Source organism: Lissotriton vulgaris, chromosome 7, assembly GCF_964263255.1.
Source record: "Lissotriton vulgaris chromosome 7, aLisVul1.2, whole genome shotgun sequence".
Lineage (NCBI taxonomy): Eukaryota > Metazoa > Chordata > Amphibia > Caudata > Salamandridae > Lissotriton > Lissotriton vulgaris.
In genome coordinates this window covers 223,360,941-223,379,458 of record NC_141695.1, presented here as the reverse complement: position 1 = coordinate 223,379,458, position 18,518 = coordinate 223,360,941, and the positions used below count along the sequence as shown (strand labels likewise).

General features: G+C 46.3%; 1 protein-coding gene across 1 annotated transcript in view; it reads right to left on the bottom strand.

Moving 5' to 3' along the window:
* Positions 1 to 18,518, bottom strand: part of LOC147701257 (IgGFc-binding protein-like) — a 388,685-nt gene that overhangs the window by 272,859 nt on the left and 97,308 nt on the right. Inside the window, exon 10 of the mRNA XM_086930000.1 lies at positions 7,297 to 7,895. Coding sequence (XP_086786126.1) covers positions 7,297 to 7,895 — 599 coding nt within the window. The remainder of the gene's footprint in view (positions 1 to 7,296; positions 7,896 to 18,518) is intronic.

The following is an 18,518-nucleotide window of genomic DNA, read 5'->3' as shown; positions in this document are numbered from 1 at the left end:
GGATTGTCACATAGCCTAGAGTAGGGACAGTTTTAACTTGATTATTGTTTTGTCTTACTGCAGATGACGCAGAAGGAACCATTTCACACCGAAGCTTAAAGCCACTGATATTTTAATTGATTTTGTATTGCATACTTTGAGATTTTATCCTGAGTGGATTGTATCGTATTCAAATTAATCTTTATATAAACTTTTGAAACTTCACCAGTTGTAAGTGGTTCTTAAGAGTGGCGTCAGTTAATGGGGTTTGTCTAACCAATGCGGGGGTGGTCCTTTCCTCAATGACAGATATTATCGGTCCAAAACAGATGAATGGGATTCTTTATTAAATTTATCATAATCATAAATTGATATTAAAATCCCGTTCCCCGCAAACCCCTGTGTGCCCTCTGAAAATGGTTTGACACTGACCTTGAAATTCACATATAGAACACATGGAAGTCACCTGGTTCTTATTGGTTGTACATTTAACATCCCCGTACACAGCAACATAAGGATTAATGAAGTATGTTCTAGAAAGTAGGAACTCCAAGGGGCACATTTACAAGGGGTTCTTGCCACCATAACGTCACTTTTTTGGGTGTTCTGGTGCAGATAATCTCTTCACCTAATTTACAAAATGACAATAAGCCACTTAATGTGGCTTCCGCCGCTTTGTAAAGAATGCTCCTTTTCACGCAGCACTTATTGTGAAAAGGGCAGGCAATGGGTGTTGCAGTGGGCGTTCCGCAGCAACACCTATTACTTTTGATGCTGCCCGCTATATTACAATGGTGGCATATAAATATGGGGCAGCACCAAAAACAAGACCAGGGAAAACCTGGTCTTAAACTGGCGAAAGGAGGAGAAATCATGATTAGTGATTGTTCATGTGCAGGAAGTCTTCCCTTCCTGCATAATCATTTAAAAATGACAAATTGCAACTTCTATGTGTGCTGCACAGAGCAGCACACATAGAAGTTACAAATCGCCATTTAAGATTGTTTATGTGCAGGAGGGGACACCTTCCTGCACATGAACAATCATTCTCTTCAATGCTGACACCCTTGCATTGGCGCTAGGCCACTAGATTTAGCACGAGCGCTAGGGGAAACGCAGGAGTGCACCAGATTCTTGTGAATATGGCGTATCCCTGCATTTTTTACACTGACTCAGCACAGCGTTAGCAATTCTGGAGCTACACTGCGCTCCACCAGTTTATTGTAAAAATGCCCATAAGTATTTCCATACAGGTGTACCAGTAGAACCTCGAAGTGCATAATGCTTTGTAGATATATTTTATCAAACACTATACAGTAAGTTCAGAAATAGACATCACTTTGGTCAACTATACCTAGCATTCTGTTCATTTTTACTCCGTATGCATAAATAGAACGTTGCAGTTTCTGATAATGCGGAATTGTGTACTTTGATACATAACTTGCTACCACACCTATACTTTTTATTCTATAGCACTGTAAATATTATGAGATTATATGCCTTAGAATGAGGAAGGGCTGAGTCAGCCTTGCCAGGAGTTTAACATTTAAAACGTAATTGACTTCAAGTTGCTTACTGACGTCTTGGCCAATTCTGCCTCAAGACAACTGAAGCCCCCGTCTCTCTTTGGTGTCCCAGCCCTTAGTTATGAGCAGATTCCACCTCATTTACACGATCACTCTCTGTTAGTTTGTGTTTTATTTAAATACTGGACTGACACCTCTCTGTCGGAGGAGGGTATTAGGCCAGCGTCCCTCACCTGTGTGTTTTACTTTGAGAGATGACGCTAAGTCTTAGTATGCCTTAGTATGTTTAATGGTCCCTTAAATGTCGAAGAAGGGTGTGAAAGATATTTACTCGCTGTGACAATGCAGGTGGCAAAAATCCCAATTTGAATGTCAGGAAGGTTTGAGGGATTGGAGGGGTGGGGGGGTCACCTGCTGGTTGCAGAGCTAGAGACAGCAATGTCTTTCTATTGGTCTTCCATGAAAGGCAGGTCGAGAAACTGATGGGAGACAGTGCAGTCAAAAATGAATACGCACATGGACTCCTAAATTGCAGGAAGTTCCCATTCCATTGGCTGGGAGTTTATTTCAGAAGATCAGTCTACAATTAAACGTGTCTACTTGCTTCTGAAGGATGTTCTCACTATAGGGAAGCACAAAGAAATGGGTATATTCCTCCAACCAATCATTGTCTCCTCCTTAGAAGAGGAGTGTGCAGAAATAAGAAAGGGTCCCCTGGCATTTCAGAAGAAAGGATGAAATAGCCTTAGCAAAGGTAAGGGTTGGCCAATATAACATAGCATTAGGATTCCAAGAAGAATCTTTCTCATCTTGATCCAAGATTTGGGGTTTACTTCCAGGGTGGGAATTGCTGAACATTCAACCAGTGGCATAGCTAGTGGGGTCGGGGGCAGTCCGCCCCGAGCTGCAATGTTTTTTCGGGGCAGCTGGTGTCATGTATGGAGACTACCACCATCCCTCCGCCAAGTTATCCATCAGCCACCACCCCTCTCCAAACAAGTCCTCCATCTGCTGACCCCCCGCTCTTATCTGCACCCGGGCGGCAACATGAGGGGCCGCCCCGTGTGGCAGTATGGCTAGCTACGCCGCTGCATTCAGCCCTAGGGATTCAGGTTCTAGAGCAAGTCAGAGTCAATATATGTTTCTCTGAAGCAGATGTCCCTGGTAGCCCCAAGAATGCTAGAGAGTTGACCTCTCTATCAATTGTCACAGATTTGCTATTGAGAGAATGGAAGGATCAGGATACAGTTTTGACCCCAATTATGAAGTTCAAGCTCTATTTAATGCATGGTACCCAGAAAACCCGGTCCTCATCTAGCCCGATTGTTTCATTGTTGTCTTGTTGACCAACTCTTCCTGGCAGCAAAAGATCTACTCTCAGAAATCCAGTGGCCTCAAGGATTGAACCTTGCATTAAAGAACATTTTAATCTCTTCTTGTTGCCATCTACATGTGCATCATTTGCTCACACATTCAAAGAAAATAAAGCTTTATACATTTTCATTCTAAGGGTGCCAAATTATTGAAAGACCACTCAAAAAAGATGTTTGAAGTAATCAACATGTTTTAGCCGTAAAGGCATGGAACTAGCTCCTTCAATACCATCAAGAAAGCAGTAAGCTCTAATCCTCTTTTTGTCATCAAGTGCAGACTTTGCTTGCCAATAAAGCATCAAAAGATTAGTCATAAAAACCATCAAAGACCCAACTGCCGGGAGGAGGCCCAAAATGGGGAGTGTTGGCTTGTGGTAGCACATCTGCAGTGATAGGGATAGCCCTGATGAGTATTTTACAGATTAGTGGGTTCCGCAAATGGCCCATGCAAGTGGGACTTCCATGGATTTCCCCAGACACGTGGAAATCAGACCTCCTTGACTTAGAAATTAAACCAATATTGCAACTCTCCTGATCAGATTCAAAAGCTGCTAGAGGAAATAAGTGAAGGCATCTACACCATATTTCTTTGGTACCAAAGGTCATGAGAGGGTCCTACTTGGTTCTAGACCTAAGGTTAGTCAATCTGCACAAACAGAACACGGAGACGCTACAGCACTATCTTATGTAAGCAATGACATCATGAATGGTGATCTCTGAATTCTAATCTATCCGCTAATATCACTGGTATAGAGTATTTGCGAGCACAGGGCAGGCATCTTTAAAGTTCTGCTACATGGGTGGAAGATGCTGCCAACGTCTTGAGAGAGGTGTTGGTTTGGGTGTTGACTATATTCCATCAAGAAACAATTGCCATGTACCAACGTACATGTAGTGTTTTGACTGTGAGAAAAGGTGTGATTTAGGGGCAATAGTGCAGCTTGTGCTGTTCAGTGATGGCCATGTCTGAGGCAAATTGTTTAATTATCTTTCTTTCTTTCTTTTGGTTTTGTTTGATCTATTGTTCAATGTTGAATTTAGATATGACGTGGTCGACATTTATCTGTTAAATTGAGGAATGTAAGTCCAATTTAGATACAGCTATGGGCAAAGCATTTCTCAAAGGTGTTTGCTGCTCAGCCAGGTCGGACAGCTCACTGCAGAAATCTGCTTTGTGACTAGCTGTATGAGCTGATAAATTGAACCCAAACTCAAAATCTGCAACAAAGACCTTTTTTATGTCAGGTCCAGGCTTGCATTGAATATGAATATATTAATCTGCGATGTACAACATTCTGACATCCTGTGGGTCTGTATTTTGACTTCAGCCTCGATGTAGTAATGTTTGCCCGGAAACCTGTACGTAAAAATGTGCAGTACATTAACTGGATGGAGAACAAGTAGGCAACTTGCAATGCAACCTACATGCAAATAATTTGCATCCCAAATTGTCCCCTTGCAGGAGGTTGAAGAACAACCGGTCTAAAGAATATTAATGAGGGAGCTCAATAGTTGCAATCCAGTGTGAATAGCTACAACAGACCTCCAGCGCTGGGCTAGCATTTAAAATTACTTATTTAATTTTTTTTCCCATTTTGGCGCAACCAGAGACATATTTTTTGGGGGGGCTATTAAAAATTACGGGGGGTGATTCTTCGAGCAACATGCAGAATGGAGATGCAGGGGCTCTAAGAAGGGGTGAAAACACAACAATGCCTCTTTAGCAAGTAAATGGTCTTTTAAAGACATGTAAAGTACTCGGGTTTGGCTGTGTGTGCGCCCGGGCAGCTGTCTCAGCCAGGCTGACACACACGACTAGGGGGGGCGCGCAGGCGGTGGAGGAGTGAAGCCCTTTGAGCCCAATGGGCGTTGCACGCCTGGCTATGGAAGCCAGTTCAAGCATCTCAGAATTTAGTTAAGCAGCCACTAATACCATTGCAGACGGGTTTTGCTAAATTGGTTGTTGAACAAGAGATTTATTATAAAAGTTGAAGCATGGTAAATTACTGGCTATGGGCATTTTTAATAGCCAGGGCCAAACGTTTTTTACACGGGTGAAATCCAAAATGTAGATTTAAAGGACGTAGTGGTGATGCTGGTGGTGATGAAGGTGGAAATGATGGTGCAGCGGTATCTAGGGACCTCTGCTGGGATGGAAATATTGAAGAATAGACGTGCAACATTAATGGAGAAATTAAGTTTCTGCTTTCACTAGAGAGAAGTCTGCAATTTTAGGGCGTTTGTGGTTAAAATATGGACTGCAGGAACAATAAAATGCTAAAGGACCTGTCCCAGAACGCACATAATCATGATAATGAGAATAAAGATTATCAGGAGTTGAACTTAGTTTTCTCACTGTGATCAATTTTTGAGGAAAAAAGACACTGGTCTTTCTTGACTCATTAATAGTCAGTATCAGAAGCCTATTTAGGAAACTAATACATACAGTGTGACAAATTGCACCGATAATTACAGATTATGTGAATTTAAATTGATTTACTAAAAATTCTAAAAAATGTATAAAGACTCAGTTACAATTGTAGAGGAGAGTTTGTTTTGTGAAATCCATTGCAGTTGAGATTGGAGCCGTGCAAAGGCAAGGTCTACTTATCTGGAAGCTCTGGCGGACAAATGATAAACGTTTTAACCGTCCCAAAAAGTTGGTTCACAATTTCCTGTTGTCTTGGCCTGATCTGGCTTCTACAGTAGCCTTGTTGAGTTTTCCTTAATCATGTTGGGAACATATGAACATATACCCTCTGTAAAACCTCCATGATAGTCTTTGACAGGAAATACGTCACACCATCAAAACAGCTGCACCAGTTAGAAAAGCCCCCTCCAACTGACTAACCCGGCTGTGTACCCTACCAAGGGATTTTCCCAACAATATACTTCTTGGAGGGCCTTCTGCCTGCAAAACTGCCATCTCATGACATCAAAATCAGACAGGGGGTTCCATAGGTATGTTGTTGCAACAGCCAGCAATATATGGTGAATGACCAGTTTCCATCCACCTTTAAACTAGCACTGTCTAATTGAGGCCTGCTTCATGATTAAACCTGCTAGCTAGATCCAAATGCTGAACTAATCAACCCAAAGGTGAAATTTCCCTAAAATTAAGAGATGTTTAAAGTCAGCAGTTGGACTGTGTGAAGTTCTAGGTAAAGTAACTATCAGGGTGCACTGGCCTAAAAAAGGCATGACATGAAAATTCATCTGAATTATTTTTGTTTCTAATATTATTTGATTTCTCACAATAACTCCTAATATACCACCTTTGCCTAATAACCTTCTTTTCAACACAGAATATCCCCCCACACAGAATATACCCCACACACACTACACATGCCCAGCCTAGGTACCACAAGTATATCACACCACAGACAGCAGGCAGAATAACTAGCATCCACCTGATCCCAACATCAGAACTGCTGCTCATGCTCTGGTACTGTTTCTTCTGGATGATGATAAGACCCTGCTCCATGGCCTTCCAGACTCTCCACTGACACCCCGTATGGGTGTCCTATATGCAGCAGCACCTCTTATGCAGAGCCTAAACACATATGTTCATGTCACCCACATCATAAATTGAACTCCATTGGCTCCCGTTGATCTTCTGTACCCTCTTCAAAAGCAGCTGAGTCATTTACAAAGCCATCACAACTATCAGTCCCGCTTTTCTTGCAGACAAGCTAACCAGCTCTAGTTCTTGGCACACCTGCTGCCAGGACAATATCAGAGAGCCGACTAAGACGTTTAAAAATGAAAAAAACAAGCTAACAGGCCTTTTCCATTTATGTGCCCAGGTTCTAAAACAACATCTCTATATCCATAAGGACTGCCCAATGCTGTTCCAATTCAGGAGAAATTTAAAGGATGGTCCTTTTTAACCCGTTTAGAGTGTCGAACGTTCAGCGCCCAGTGCTGAACGTTCGAATAACGGGTGGGGCCGCGTCGGCCAACGGACGTGCGCAGCACTACCAAGGTAGTGCACGCGACGACCGTTGGCCGACGGCAGCGCTTAAGGGGTTAAAGAACACTACTCACAATGCAGTAGCAATCCAATAATGTTCTACTTCTTATATCACTTGTTGAGATAATGCTTGCCTTTGCCCCCATAGAGTGCTCCACTGCCTTTTGGCTAGGTTTGCGCTATCTTAAAACCCCTTACATACATACATTGGAGGGATATTCATATATATCCCTTTACATGCATGGGCCACTCATTACCAGCATGCGCTCACCTACTGTATGTCAACATGTTTTTGTATCTTGTAGTAAGAATTTGAGTGTAAAATAAAATATTATTTGATAATGCAAGACTACGTAAGTACTTTTGTAAAATACATGTGACATACAATACTGTCTTTTAATCTACTCTCAGATCGCTGCTGTAACAGGAGGAGGTCATACCGTACCAGGATCTTTCCAGGGTAGTCCTTGCTTAGGGTAATCTCTGACCCATACAGCTCCAGGGTCACCTCCTTGGTGGATGATCCAGTCTTGAGGCCACGGTGGTCATTCTTGACTATGATTCTGAACGGAGTCAATGTGGGATCTTCGGATGTTGTTCCAACCAGTAAATAGGCACAGGTGCCCATGAAGTTGATATGTCTCCCATCGTAGGTGTTGTAGTGAGGATATCCCCATGTTGTACATTGGGCATAGCTGACTGGGAAGCATCCAAGGACGCCATTTGACACCATGCATCTTTCACTGTCTTTGCATTTCACAGCTTGACACACCACCATGCCCAGAGCTGGGTCACACCTGCAGCGCCTTTCACAGTTCTTGTCTCCCCAGAATTCCTCATTGGGCTTGTAGTACACACCGTTGTCAGTGCAGCCACAGTTGTCGACGGTGACACAATCGCCAGAGCTGAGGACGAAACCCTGGTCACACTGGCAGGTCTCCACCGGTGGGTCAGTGCATCTGTCTGGAGCAGTTCTGTCTAGGCATGTAGCAGGGCAGGCGTTTCCAGTAGCCTCATAGTGGCTGTTCGGATGGCAGGGTAAAGCTGAAAAAGCAAAAGATATCAGTGAGTTACACAAGCACAAGTGCAGAAGGCAGCCTACAAAAAAGTCAATGAAATGAATTTCACATGAGATATCGGTAAATGCCATGAGTGGAATAGTCCTGTTGCTTTCTTGATTTGACTGTCTTAGAAATTAGCATCAAAATTAGAACTATATGTTTTGTGGGGAACAACTAGAAGAAATAACATAGGGCCTGGATTAGATCTCGGCAGATGGGTTACTCAGTCACGATGGATGACTTATATCCAGTAGCCGTCGGTAGTGGGAGTGCTGCCGGGCGGTGACATGGGAGGGGGGGGGGGTAGTAAATTATGAAATCGGCCAAATACAAGTAAGTAAACATATAAAGAAATAAAATAGATGTAGTTGCGTGCACTGCGTCGCCAAATTTGATGCAGTGCACGCAACAAAATTGGTTTCATTTATTTATATGTTTACTTACCTGTATTTGGCCGTATTCCATAGTTTACTACCCCCCAGACTGCCCCTCCCCCCCCACATCACCGACCGGCAGCACTCCCACTACCAACCGCTACTGCTTATATCCCGTCTGCCGAAATACAAATGGATATAATGGGATTTCTATTTTGGCGGATGGGATATCCGTCACTGTGGCGGGTTTTAAACCAGGGTCATAGTCATAAACGGAAAGCCCTGCAGGATTATCTCTCCAAAGACAGTATTACTTATAATAAACATCTATGTATTTTAGTAACATGAAGAGTTGTTTCACTTCTTTAAGTCATGCTGATGTAATAATGCAGATAAATAATCACAGACGTTTGATAAACCTTTGGGTTTATCTGTGTTTTCTTTCACTTATTTAATTGCACAGTTCTCTAAAGCGTGAACCAGGCATCCAGGGTCTTCTGTGCCCTACCCAGATATGAGTAAATGCATGCAGGACATGAAACCTAGGGACTCATGTACATAATACTTTTGCAGTCACAAACACCGCAATTTGTAAAATAAGGGAATTTTCAACACCAAAAGATTATTTTGAGACGTACACTCCCTTTTGCGAGTTGCAAAAGCAATTTGAATTCCAAGACAAGGAAGTACTGCACCTGAAATTAATTGAATTAGGAGGGAGCATGAAATGTGCATGCTGGTGCAAAAGCAACTCACAAAGACATCAAATTCTGAAACCAAAGCTGTGGAAGGTGTTTGATTCCCTTTTTTTAATCATGTTGGGCAGGCTCGGGGGAGCAGAAAGTGATCCAGTGGACTTTAAACCCTGCATTCACATACCCAAACTGAAAACCTTTTTCAAATCAGTACTTTTAAATGCTAGCCCAGCACTGGAGCTGGGGCGGCTCTAGGCTCATGGCGGCCCTGGGCAGGGAGTGTGGGTAGGGGGCCCCCCGGAGGAATGCAGGCGCGGAGGCCAGTGAAGAGGGGGGGGGAGGGGGTCAGGGTGTTTGGAAGTGGAACAGAGCGGGAGGCCGCCAAATCCCTGCCAGGGACCGCCATGCAAATATGTATCCCTCCTCAGAGGATTATTATATTAAGGATATATATTGGCGTGGCGGCCCCTGGGGTTTGGCGGCCCTGTGCAGGTGCACAGCTTGCACATGCCTAAGGCCGCTCCTGGCTGGAGGTCTTTTGTAGCTATTAAAGTGCCTCATTAATATTCGTTAGGCTGCTTGTTCTGAAACCTCCTGCAAAGGGATAATTTGGGATGCACATTTTTTGCATGTAGGTTGCATTGCAAGTTGCCTACTTGTTCTCCATCCAGTTAATGTACTGCACATGTGTACGTACAGGTTTCCGAGCAGACCCACAGGATGACAGAATATTTTACATCGCAGAATAATATATTCATATACAATGCAAGCCTGGACCTGACATAAAAAGGTCTTTATTGCAGATTTTGGGTCTGGGTTCAATTTATCAGCTCATACAGCTAGTCACAAAGCAGATATCTGCAGTGAGCAGTCCTACCTGTCTGAACAGCAAACACCTTTGAAAAATACTTTGCATAGATGTGTTTATATCATGTAGTTGTGACTAAAGGGTGTGTGCACAATGCACATTGGAGTTCATTGGAGGTAGTCCAAACAGAAGTGTCATTCCGGTTCTAGAGAAAGACACCCTTAAAATGGTCTGCAAAGTATAAGTGGATGGCTATGGCAGAGGGTCAGATAAAGTCTGAGAAGTCTGGCCCATGAGGAAATCAGGGAACTAATAATAAGTAGGAAGATGATAAAGAGAAAAACATCTACAATGAGTCTACCAATCCCGAGAGTAGGACCACCTTGTGGTTAGTGGTGCAGCTCATCAGAATGGGAATTGCACTTGAAGGGAGTAGTCCGCCGCCATTTTTAAATGGCCATATGAAGCCTCCCACTTGTGAAGCATGCCTCATACTCTAAAAGTAGATTAAATCCAGATGTTCTAAGAGTGAAATGTTCTGATTTTCAGACGTAGTTGGGAACTCTTACAGTGCATGCCTTTTCTTGGAAACTGTAGTGTTACCCGAACTACTGAAATACAAAAAAAGTATTCAGCTAAAAGTAAACAATACCCAAATACGCAGGTTCATATTTAAGTGGTAACGCATATAAACATTGCTGTTGTGAGATTCCACATGGGGCACGAGGCTGCAATGAAATAATGGTATATTATGGTGCATGCAGCCGGTTTTATTTATGAGAATGCTGCATTCTCATAGGAGAAAGCCACCTAGCAAGCATGTGGCATAGAGATGGTTGCCTAGAAGAGAGGTATAAAACCACGACCATGCTGCACCTACACTCAAAGCTTTCTTTTATGATATGCAGCTGATCTTCCCGCTTGACGATACAAATGATTCCAAGGGCGCATTCCAACATACCATGCTCTTCATCAAGGAGTGGATGACTCATAATTATCTCGAGTTAATTCCGATAAGACACAGATAATTATCTCAAACAACAGAATAGAACAGTGGAAACCAGCACAATGTCCAGCTGCATTGGGTATCACCCCCCACACCCAAAATGTCAGTGAAAAACCTGGGAATCAAGATAAATGCTGATATTTCCATGCAGGAACAGTATGGCCGAGATACCCGCCACCCCCTCTCAACACAATCCCCAAAGGAGGGAAACCGGAAACAGTTCTTGAGTTTTTGGAAGTGGGATGGAGTGACCATCCCGGCCGTATTTATTAAAACAAAAATTAAAACATTAAACGTTTCATGTTATGTACAATTTCATTACCATATTGCGATGTTTGGCTAACCTTAACAGATTCTCTAATACAGAGGTTCTCCTAGCCGAACTAGCATCCTACAAAACATTTCTTGACATATTGAAATTGTACAACCTAACGTTTAAGGGCCAACGGCAAGGTCATAACCGGTGTCAAGATCCCTAACCAGACTTACCCCTCCCACTTGGGCTGGGCGACAGCACGGAGGCGTACCTCAAGTGCAACTATTACCAATTTCCCTTGACTTGACGGGGGCACCTAAAGACTCGACGCCAGTTAAAGGTCGTTCGAATACTCGTGTGAGGTATCTAGAAGGTACCGTAGACCTTATCCCAACCCCACACAACTTACCGCATCTGCCGTCGCAGATGTCACTGGCCCCGGGAAATTCCCCAGGAGGGGGCTGTAACCCCTCCTACAAAGGAAGGGGCCTTGACCGCCTTTCCTTTACTTCCGGCGACCCATCCTTAGAAGGGACCGCCTCCCCACTGAGGGGCCAATGGCCACCTCTCCCGAGCGCTCCCATCCGTGTTGGGTGACGCCCACTCATAGGGATCTACTAATTAGTGCTCACCGATCATGACCTTACCGCCTACCAAATAAATACGACAGTGCTAACTAAAACTCAGAATACATTGGCCACTATGACCGAAAGGGCATGCATAAAATTCAACACTAAATCTGAATCTCTTTAATGGTAAAACGTACTCAAACAGACCATTCTTTATTAACTCAATATCAACATGATGCTCCAACCTGGAAACGAGAACACAAGCAAAATTAATCAACTTTATTACAAACAACTGGCTGTCTTCAGGGGCTGGTGGGTGGGTCAAAATTGGCTCTTCGTTCTGTCCCGAGCTCACGTGCAGCGAGGAGGTGCAGCTTCAGAGCACAAGAACAAGAGGCTGTCTTCTGGTCTTGCGTCCCTTTTTATCCGTCTTCAGGGCGGGCGTATACCCGCCCCTGCCTGCCCCGAGGGCGTGGCTGGCTGCGTCAGTGTCTAGGCCAGCCCACTCTAGGGCGGGAACAGGCGCGCCCCGGCTACGCCGCTTCGGGCATACCAGCCGAGACGCGCCTCCCGCCCAAAAATGGCTTCCCGGGGGGATCGAGGCACTCAGCCATACGTTCGGGGGGACCAAGTTGGTCGCCCCTTTCCATATGGCCGAGATACCCGCCACCCCCTCTCAACACAATCCCCAAAGGAGGGAAACCGGAAACAGTTCTTGAGTTTTTGGAAGTGGGATGGAGTGACCATCCCGGCCGTATTTATTAAAACAAAAATTAAAACATTAAACGTTTCATGTTATGTACAATTTCATTACCATATTGCGATGTTTGGCTAACCTTAACAGATTCTCTAATACAGAGGTTCTCCTAGCCGAACTAGCATCCTACAAAACATTTCTTGACATATTGAAATTGTACAACCTAACGTTTAAGGGCCAACGGCAAGGTCATAACCGGTGTCAAGATCCCTAACCAGACTTACCCCTCCCACTTGGGCTGGGCGACAGCACGGAGGCGTACCTCAAGTGCAACTATTACCAATTTCCCTTGACTTGACGGGGGCACCTAAAGACTCGACGCCAGTTAAAGGTCGTTCGAATACTCGTGTGAGGTATCTAGAAGGTACCGTAGACCTTATCCCAACCCCACACAACTTACCGCATCTGCCGTCGCAGATGTCACTGGCCCCGGGAAATTCCCCAGGAGGGGGCTGTAACCCCTCCTACAAAGGAAGGGGCCTTGACCGCCTTTCCTTTACTTCCGGCGACCCATCCTTAGAAGGGACCGCCTCCCCATTGAGGGGCCAATGGCCACCTCTCCCGAGCGCTCCCATCCGTGTTGGGTGACGCCCACTCATAGGGATCTACTAATTAGTGCTCACCGATCATGACCTTACCGCCACAGGCCCGGATAGTTGACCGGCTATCCGGGCCCCCCACAAAACTCCTAGCTAAAGGTCATGTTTCAACGTTTTTAACCATGCTAAGAAGTCTCCTATGAGTAACTCATTTCCCACCCGAGACAAATGCACACCATCCCCTAGATACATACTGTCATCATTAATACAACCGTGCGAGATAGAATGCAATGTCCTGGAACGAAACAACCTACTCACTTTGTTATTAAGTTTTCTAACAGAATGGTTCAAAGCAGGGATCGAAACAGCCCCCCGCCACACTTTTCGTGGGATCATATGAGACCACGCAATTATGCACCCCGGAACTTTCCTCGCCAACCAACTTACAGTGGAAAGCATTGCCTCCAGGAGAAGTCGTCTACCGGTGGTGACCAAATCATTGCCCCCTAAATGTACTATGACTATAGACGGCGGTGACCTCGTCCGCCCTAACAAACCCTCAAAGAATGCCTGAAACTGGTCAATACAGAGACCGCCCCTTCCGTAGAAGGACATACTGTACCCGTATTCCCCAGCTACGTGAATCATGTCACCTGCTTCGAATACGTCTGCGGCACGCCTCACGTATGAGTGGCCCACGACCCACACCTCCTTTCTCACAGCCGGTGATGTCTGACCGCTGGCCTGGTGTTGGGTCGACTGCATAGTCCGCCCCGCCTCGAAGGCTTGCGTAACTGAAAACCAAACAAAAGACAAGAAGCGTGAGTACATTATTACAGCTTCACAACATGTGCAACCGCACATACCTCTTATAACAATTGGAGGACCAACGCCCCACTCGTTTTACTTGTTCCACATTAAGACCCCTGGCTGTAGCTTCAGTGGCAGCCCCTATCCGAAAGGAATGGGTCCCAAACTCACCCGGGTCCAAGCCCGCTGCGGTAATTGACATCGCGAGCACCCGCTGAAACTGAAACTTCGTCAGTGGGGTGGCGTCCGCGTGTCTCAACAATGTCCCTCCCCATGATGCCACCCTTCGTGCTAGGTAATCTTCTAAACACTTCACCGGACACATGGAGGACCCTGGAATCCTGCGAATGACTATGCAGTCTCCCACCCCACCTTGATCGGTTTTTGACTTGACAAAGGATACAGTCATCGTCTCACCCCTGATCTGAACGTGTTCCCGGCACAAACCCCCCACCACATCCTGTTTGTTCCTTGCCACCAGCTCACTTATCCTCATCGCCCCGTGAAATGCAAGCGTAAAAGCAGCTCGGAACAAACAGGCCTCGAACTGAGACGAGCATGTGGCGTGGAGTGTGGCCAGCAACTGGGCCAACCTATCCAGACCTATCGGGCGCCTCTCATCTACTCTGCGACCCTCAAGGCGTTGCCACCCACGTAGCGCTTTCTGTACCACGAAAGACGCTGTCGGGTCCTGGATATTATGGGCCCTGGCAACAAAGGAAATGGCAGCACGATGCCTCTGGGCTGTAGCCACCGACTTCCCAGCCCTACGCAAGGACATCAGAAAATGTACTACCCAATCCTCGTGCCCCCAAAGCCCCCCTCTCTCAGTCCCCAAAAAGGCTAAATAGGCCCGAAACGCCCCTTCGTATGCCTTCCTCGTTCTTGGTGCTAGACTCTCTCCCACGAGGTAACGAAGTTCGGGGCACCGAGAGACCAGAGAGCTTCGGGAAAGGGTGCCGGCTCTGGGTCCGCCGAGGGAAGGAAACCCGAGAAAGCCTGTATTTGAAAACGAGACAGTGCATCAGCCGCCTGATTCATCACCCCTGGGACATGTTTCGCTCTGAATACCACGTTCAGTTGCATACATAGTAAGACAATTTCTTTAAGCAGCCTTAAAATCATTTTACAACGTGCTGCCTGACTATTGATGCATTCTACAACGGTCATATTGTCAGACCAAAATATGACAGAGTGATTTTTGAATCCATCGGGCCAGGTTCTGAGGGCCACCAAAATGGGAAACAGTTCAAGGAAAGCAATATTACTCGTCAGCCCCTCTTCATGCCACCATGTTGGCCACCTTTGTGCCGACCATTTTGTGCCGAAGATGGCGCCAAAGCCCATGCTTCCCGCTGAATCCGTCCATAGACCAAGCTCTTTAGAGGATAAGGCTGGTTTGTTCCAGACGACTCGACCATTGAAATCCGCCAAAAATGCTAACCAAATACACATATCTTGGCGGACCTCAGCCGATAGTCTTGTGCGATGATGACCCTCCTTTAGGCCGACCATCGCCTGGGCAATCGAACGGGAAAAGGGGCGGGCCATTGGGATCACCCTTAGGGCAAAATTCAACTTCCCCACCAATTGCTGCAATTGATGCAGCGTAACTTTAGATGCAGTAATACACATTTGCAGGGCTGCCCTGAATTTCGACACTTTGGCAGCTGGTAAACGAAAACAACCCTCACTAGAGTCCAACTCGATCCCGAGAAACTCGAGGCAAGTCGTGGGACCCACAGTTTTACCTGGTGCCAATGGCACGCCAAATTGATTCATTAAAAAACAAAATTCAGTCAAGGCCCGGGCACATTCATCATCCCCAGCGGCCCCAAGGAACAGAAAGTCATCGAGGTAATGCATCACATTTCAAAAACCCGTTTTCTTCGTGTAAACCCATTGTAGAAAACTACTGAATTTCTCGAAATATGCACAAGATATAGAGCACCCCATCGGCATACACCTATCCATGTAATACGAACCTTGAAACATGAATCCCAAAAGACGTTGTTCTTCCGGGTATACCGGGAGCAAACGGAACGCTGACTCGATATCTGATTTCGCCATCAGCGCCCCGGGCCCCAGGCGATTCAAAATGGCTACGGCCTCATCGAATGATGCGTACCGCACCGAACATATCTCTGGATCAATTGCGTCGTTTACAGAAAGGCCATGAGGAGCTGATAAATTGTGAATCAATCGAAACTCACCTGGGTCCTTCTTGGGGACCACCCCTAAAGGAGAACAAACAAAATTCTGTACCGGGGGAACACTAAACGGGCCGGCAACCCGACCTCGGGTAACCTCTTTCCGGATCTTATCCTGTACTACAGTCGTATGCTGCAAGACGGAAAGCTGGTTTTTGCACGTCCCGACACCCTGAAAGTCCCCCACCGGGATGCGGAAACCATATGAAAAACCGTTTCGTAGCACCCCAGCAGAAGTACGATCTGGGTATTCGCTGAGCCAGGGAATCATCGCCAGGGTATCAATCGGGGTCGGTAAAGGCGCCCCTCGGACTATATTAGACCTGTTTGGCGCCTCCTCTACCCCCATTTTCACCCGATTTGGCTCTGCACGAGGACTCAGGATGGGGTGCCCCACAACCACTACATTCGTGTTTGAATTTACAAGATCCCGGGGGCCTAGTACATTTACTTTTGTTGAAATTGAAACAGAAACCCCTCTTCCCTGTATTGCCGGCGGGTCTCGGATAATCGTCTGTACCCGTACCCGACCGAAAGGGCGTCCCCCCATTTTGGCGGGAGGACTCACCAACAGTACTCCCCACCAACGGCACTTTCAACATCCCCGACTCTTTCATTTTATTCCATGTCAAAGAATCGTAACAGTCCCAGGTTAAACTTTTGTTATGCTCCATCGCTTTCCTGAAAAGGTTGTCATAACAGAACCATTGGTTACCTTGGTGCGATGTCGAGTACCCCATAATTCGTGACTGATATACTGGAAATTCAGGGAGCAATTCAGGCCTACGTTCCCCCAAGATTGACGTAAAAACTCCCCAAGCATTACCCCAGTTGCCAATATTCTCATTCACTTTAAAGGCGGCCATTTTGGCGCGCCAAACACTCGGATGCATCAGATCCTTTTGACCCTTAACAGTTTCGACCTCATAATGATCAACGAGCAGGGAGAAAATGTTTACGTATTCCCCCGCCCAAATCTTTTCCTTTATTGCCAAAGGAACATGTTGCCCCAATTTCTCTCTACGAGAGGGTGTTGACTCATCCCTTGCGATCGGCAATGGCCGCTTACCTGCACCGGACGCTACTTCCGCCCCTCGTGGCTTGACTATCACCGCATCCGGCGCGGGCACCTTGGCTGTATCACGTTTCTCGCGCAACTGTTTCATTAGTGCTTGCGCTTCGGCAGCCGTGGCGCCCTCGCTACTGTCCCCCAACCACGCTGCTAACTGTGCCGCCAACTCGGGAGGCATATCCTCAGCGGATGTCGGGGTGACTACGACCGGAATTGGATTCCCTTCCTGTGGTACCGGGGCCGGTACCGGGGCTGGCGGCTCGAGCGGGGAACAGGGAACCGGGACGTCTCCCCCGACCGGCCCCCTTCTCGGCCTCTTAGGCCTCCCTCCGGCCGGTGGACGCCCCGATCCCTCCTCACCGTCTCGCCCCGCCAACTGCTTCTTTATCTCGGACATTTCTTTCATGAGAACCCGAACCATCTGGTCAGTCGACATTCTCTTCGCGCCTTTCTTGGGCATTTTTCAAACGAAGTATCTAGAAGACAAAAAGAAAGATTAAAACGCTCAAAATTGGCTCTTCGTTCTGTCCCGAGCTCACGTGCAGCGAGGAGGTGCAGCTTCAGAGCACAAGAACAAGAGGCTGTCTTCTGGTCTTGCGTCCCTTTTTATCCGTCTTCAGGGCGGGCGTATACCCGCCCCTGCCTGCCCCGAGGGCGTGGCTGGCTGCGTCAGTGTCTAGGCCAGCCCACTCTAGGGCGGGAACAGGCGCGCCCCGGCTACGCCGCTTCGGGCATACCAGCCGAGACGCGCCTCCCGCCCAAAAATGGCTTCCCGGGGGGATCGAGGCACTCAGCCATACGTTCGGGGGGACCAAGTTGGTCGCCCCTTTCCAATCAGCCTGGTTTCATCTACTTGCATGTACCAACTGAGGACTTTTAAGAAAATTAGGAAATGTTTCTCTAAGGAGGCTAGCATAGCTATCCTGCTTGCACTAATAATGTCCCGGTTGGATTATGCTAATTCCATATATTTAGGACTCCCTGTCAAATTCATAGGTTACAGCTCATTCAAAATCAAGCAGCTAGGCTGGTCTTCCAGCAACCGAGACATTGCCACACCAAACCATTAATGAAGCAGCTTCATTTGCTTCCTGTGATACAGCGGCCTATGGTCAAGACCGGTTGTATGATTTTCAATGCATTGCATGAATCAGGACCCAAGTTTATATCCACCAAGATCTCAAGATACTTGCCCACACGGAATCTTATATATTTCTAACTGTAATACACTTATATTATGATAAATATATTTTGTCAAAATCGCGTTGGGTGTGGCCTCCTTGCGTGCTCAGTGCATGATTGCCATGTGACCTTAAAAAAAGCATATGATTGGTTCATAATATTTCCCATTGTAACAGTTGTACGACCCCACCCATTTTACTGATTCTCTCTACAGCGTTTGATGAGAGACACCTCTTCTGCTTAAAAATGTTTTTTTAAAGTGTTTTCCTATATACACATATCTTGTACTACACACACAACATGCAATGATCATGAGGTCCGTGAGGAG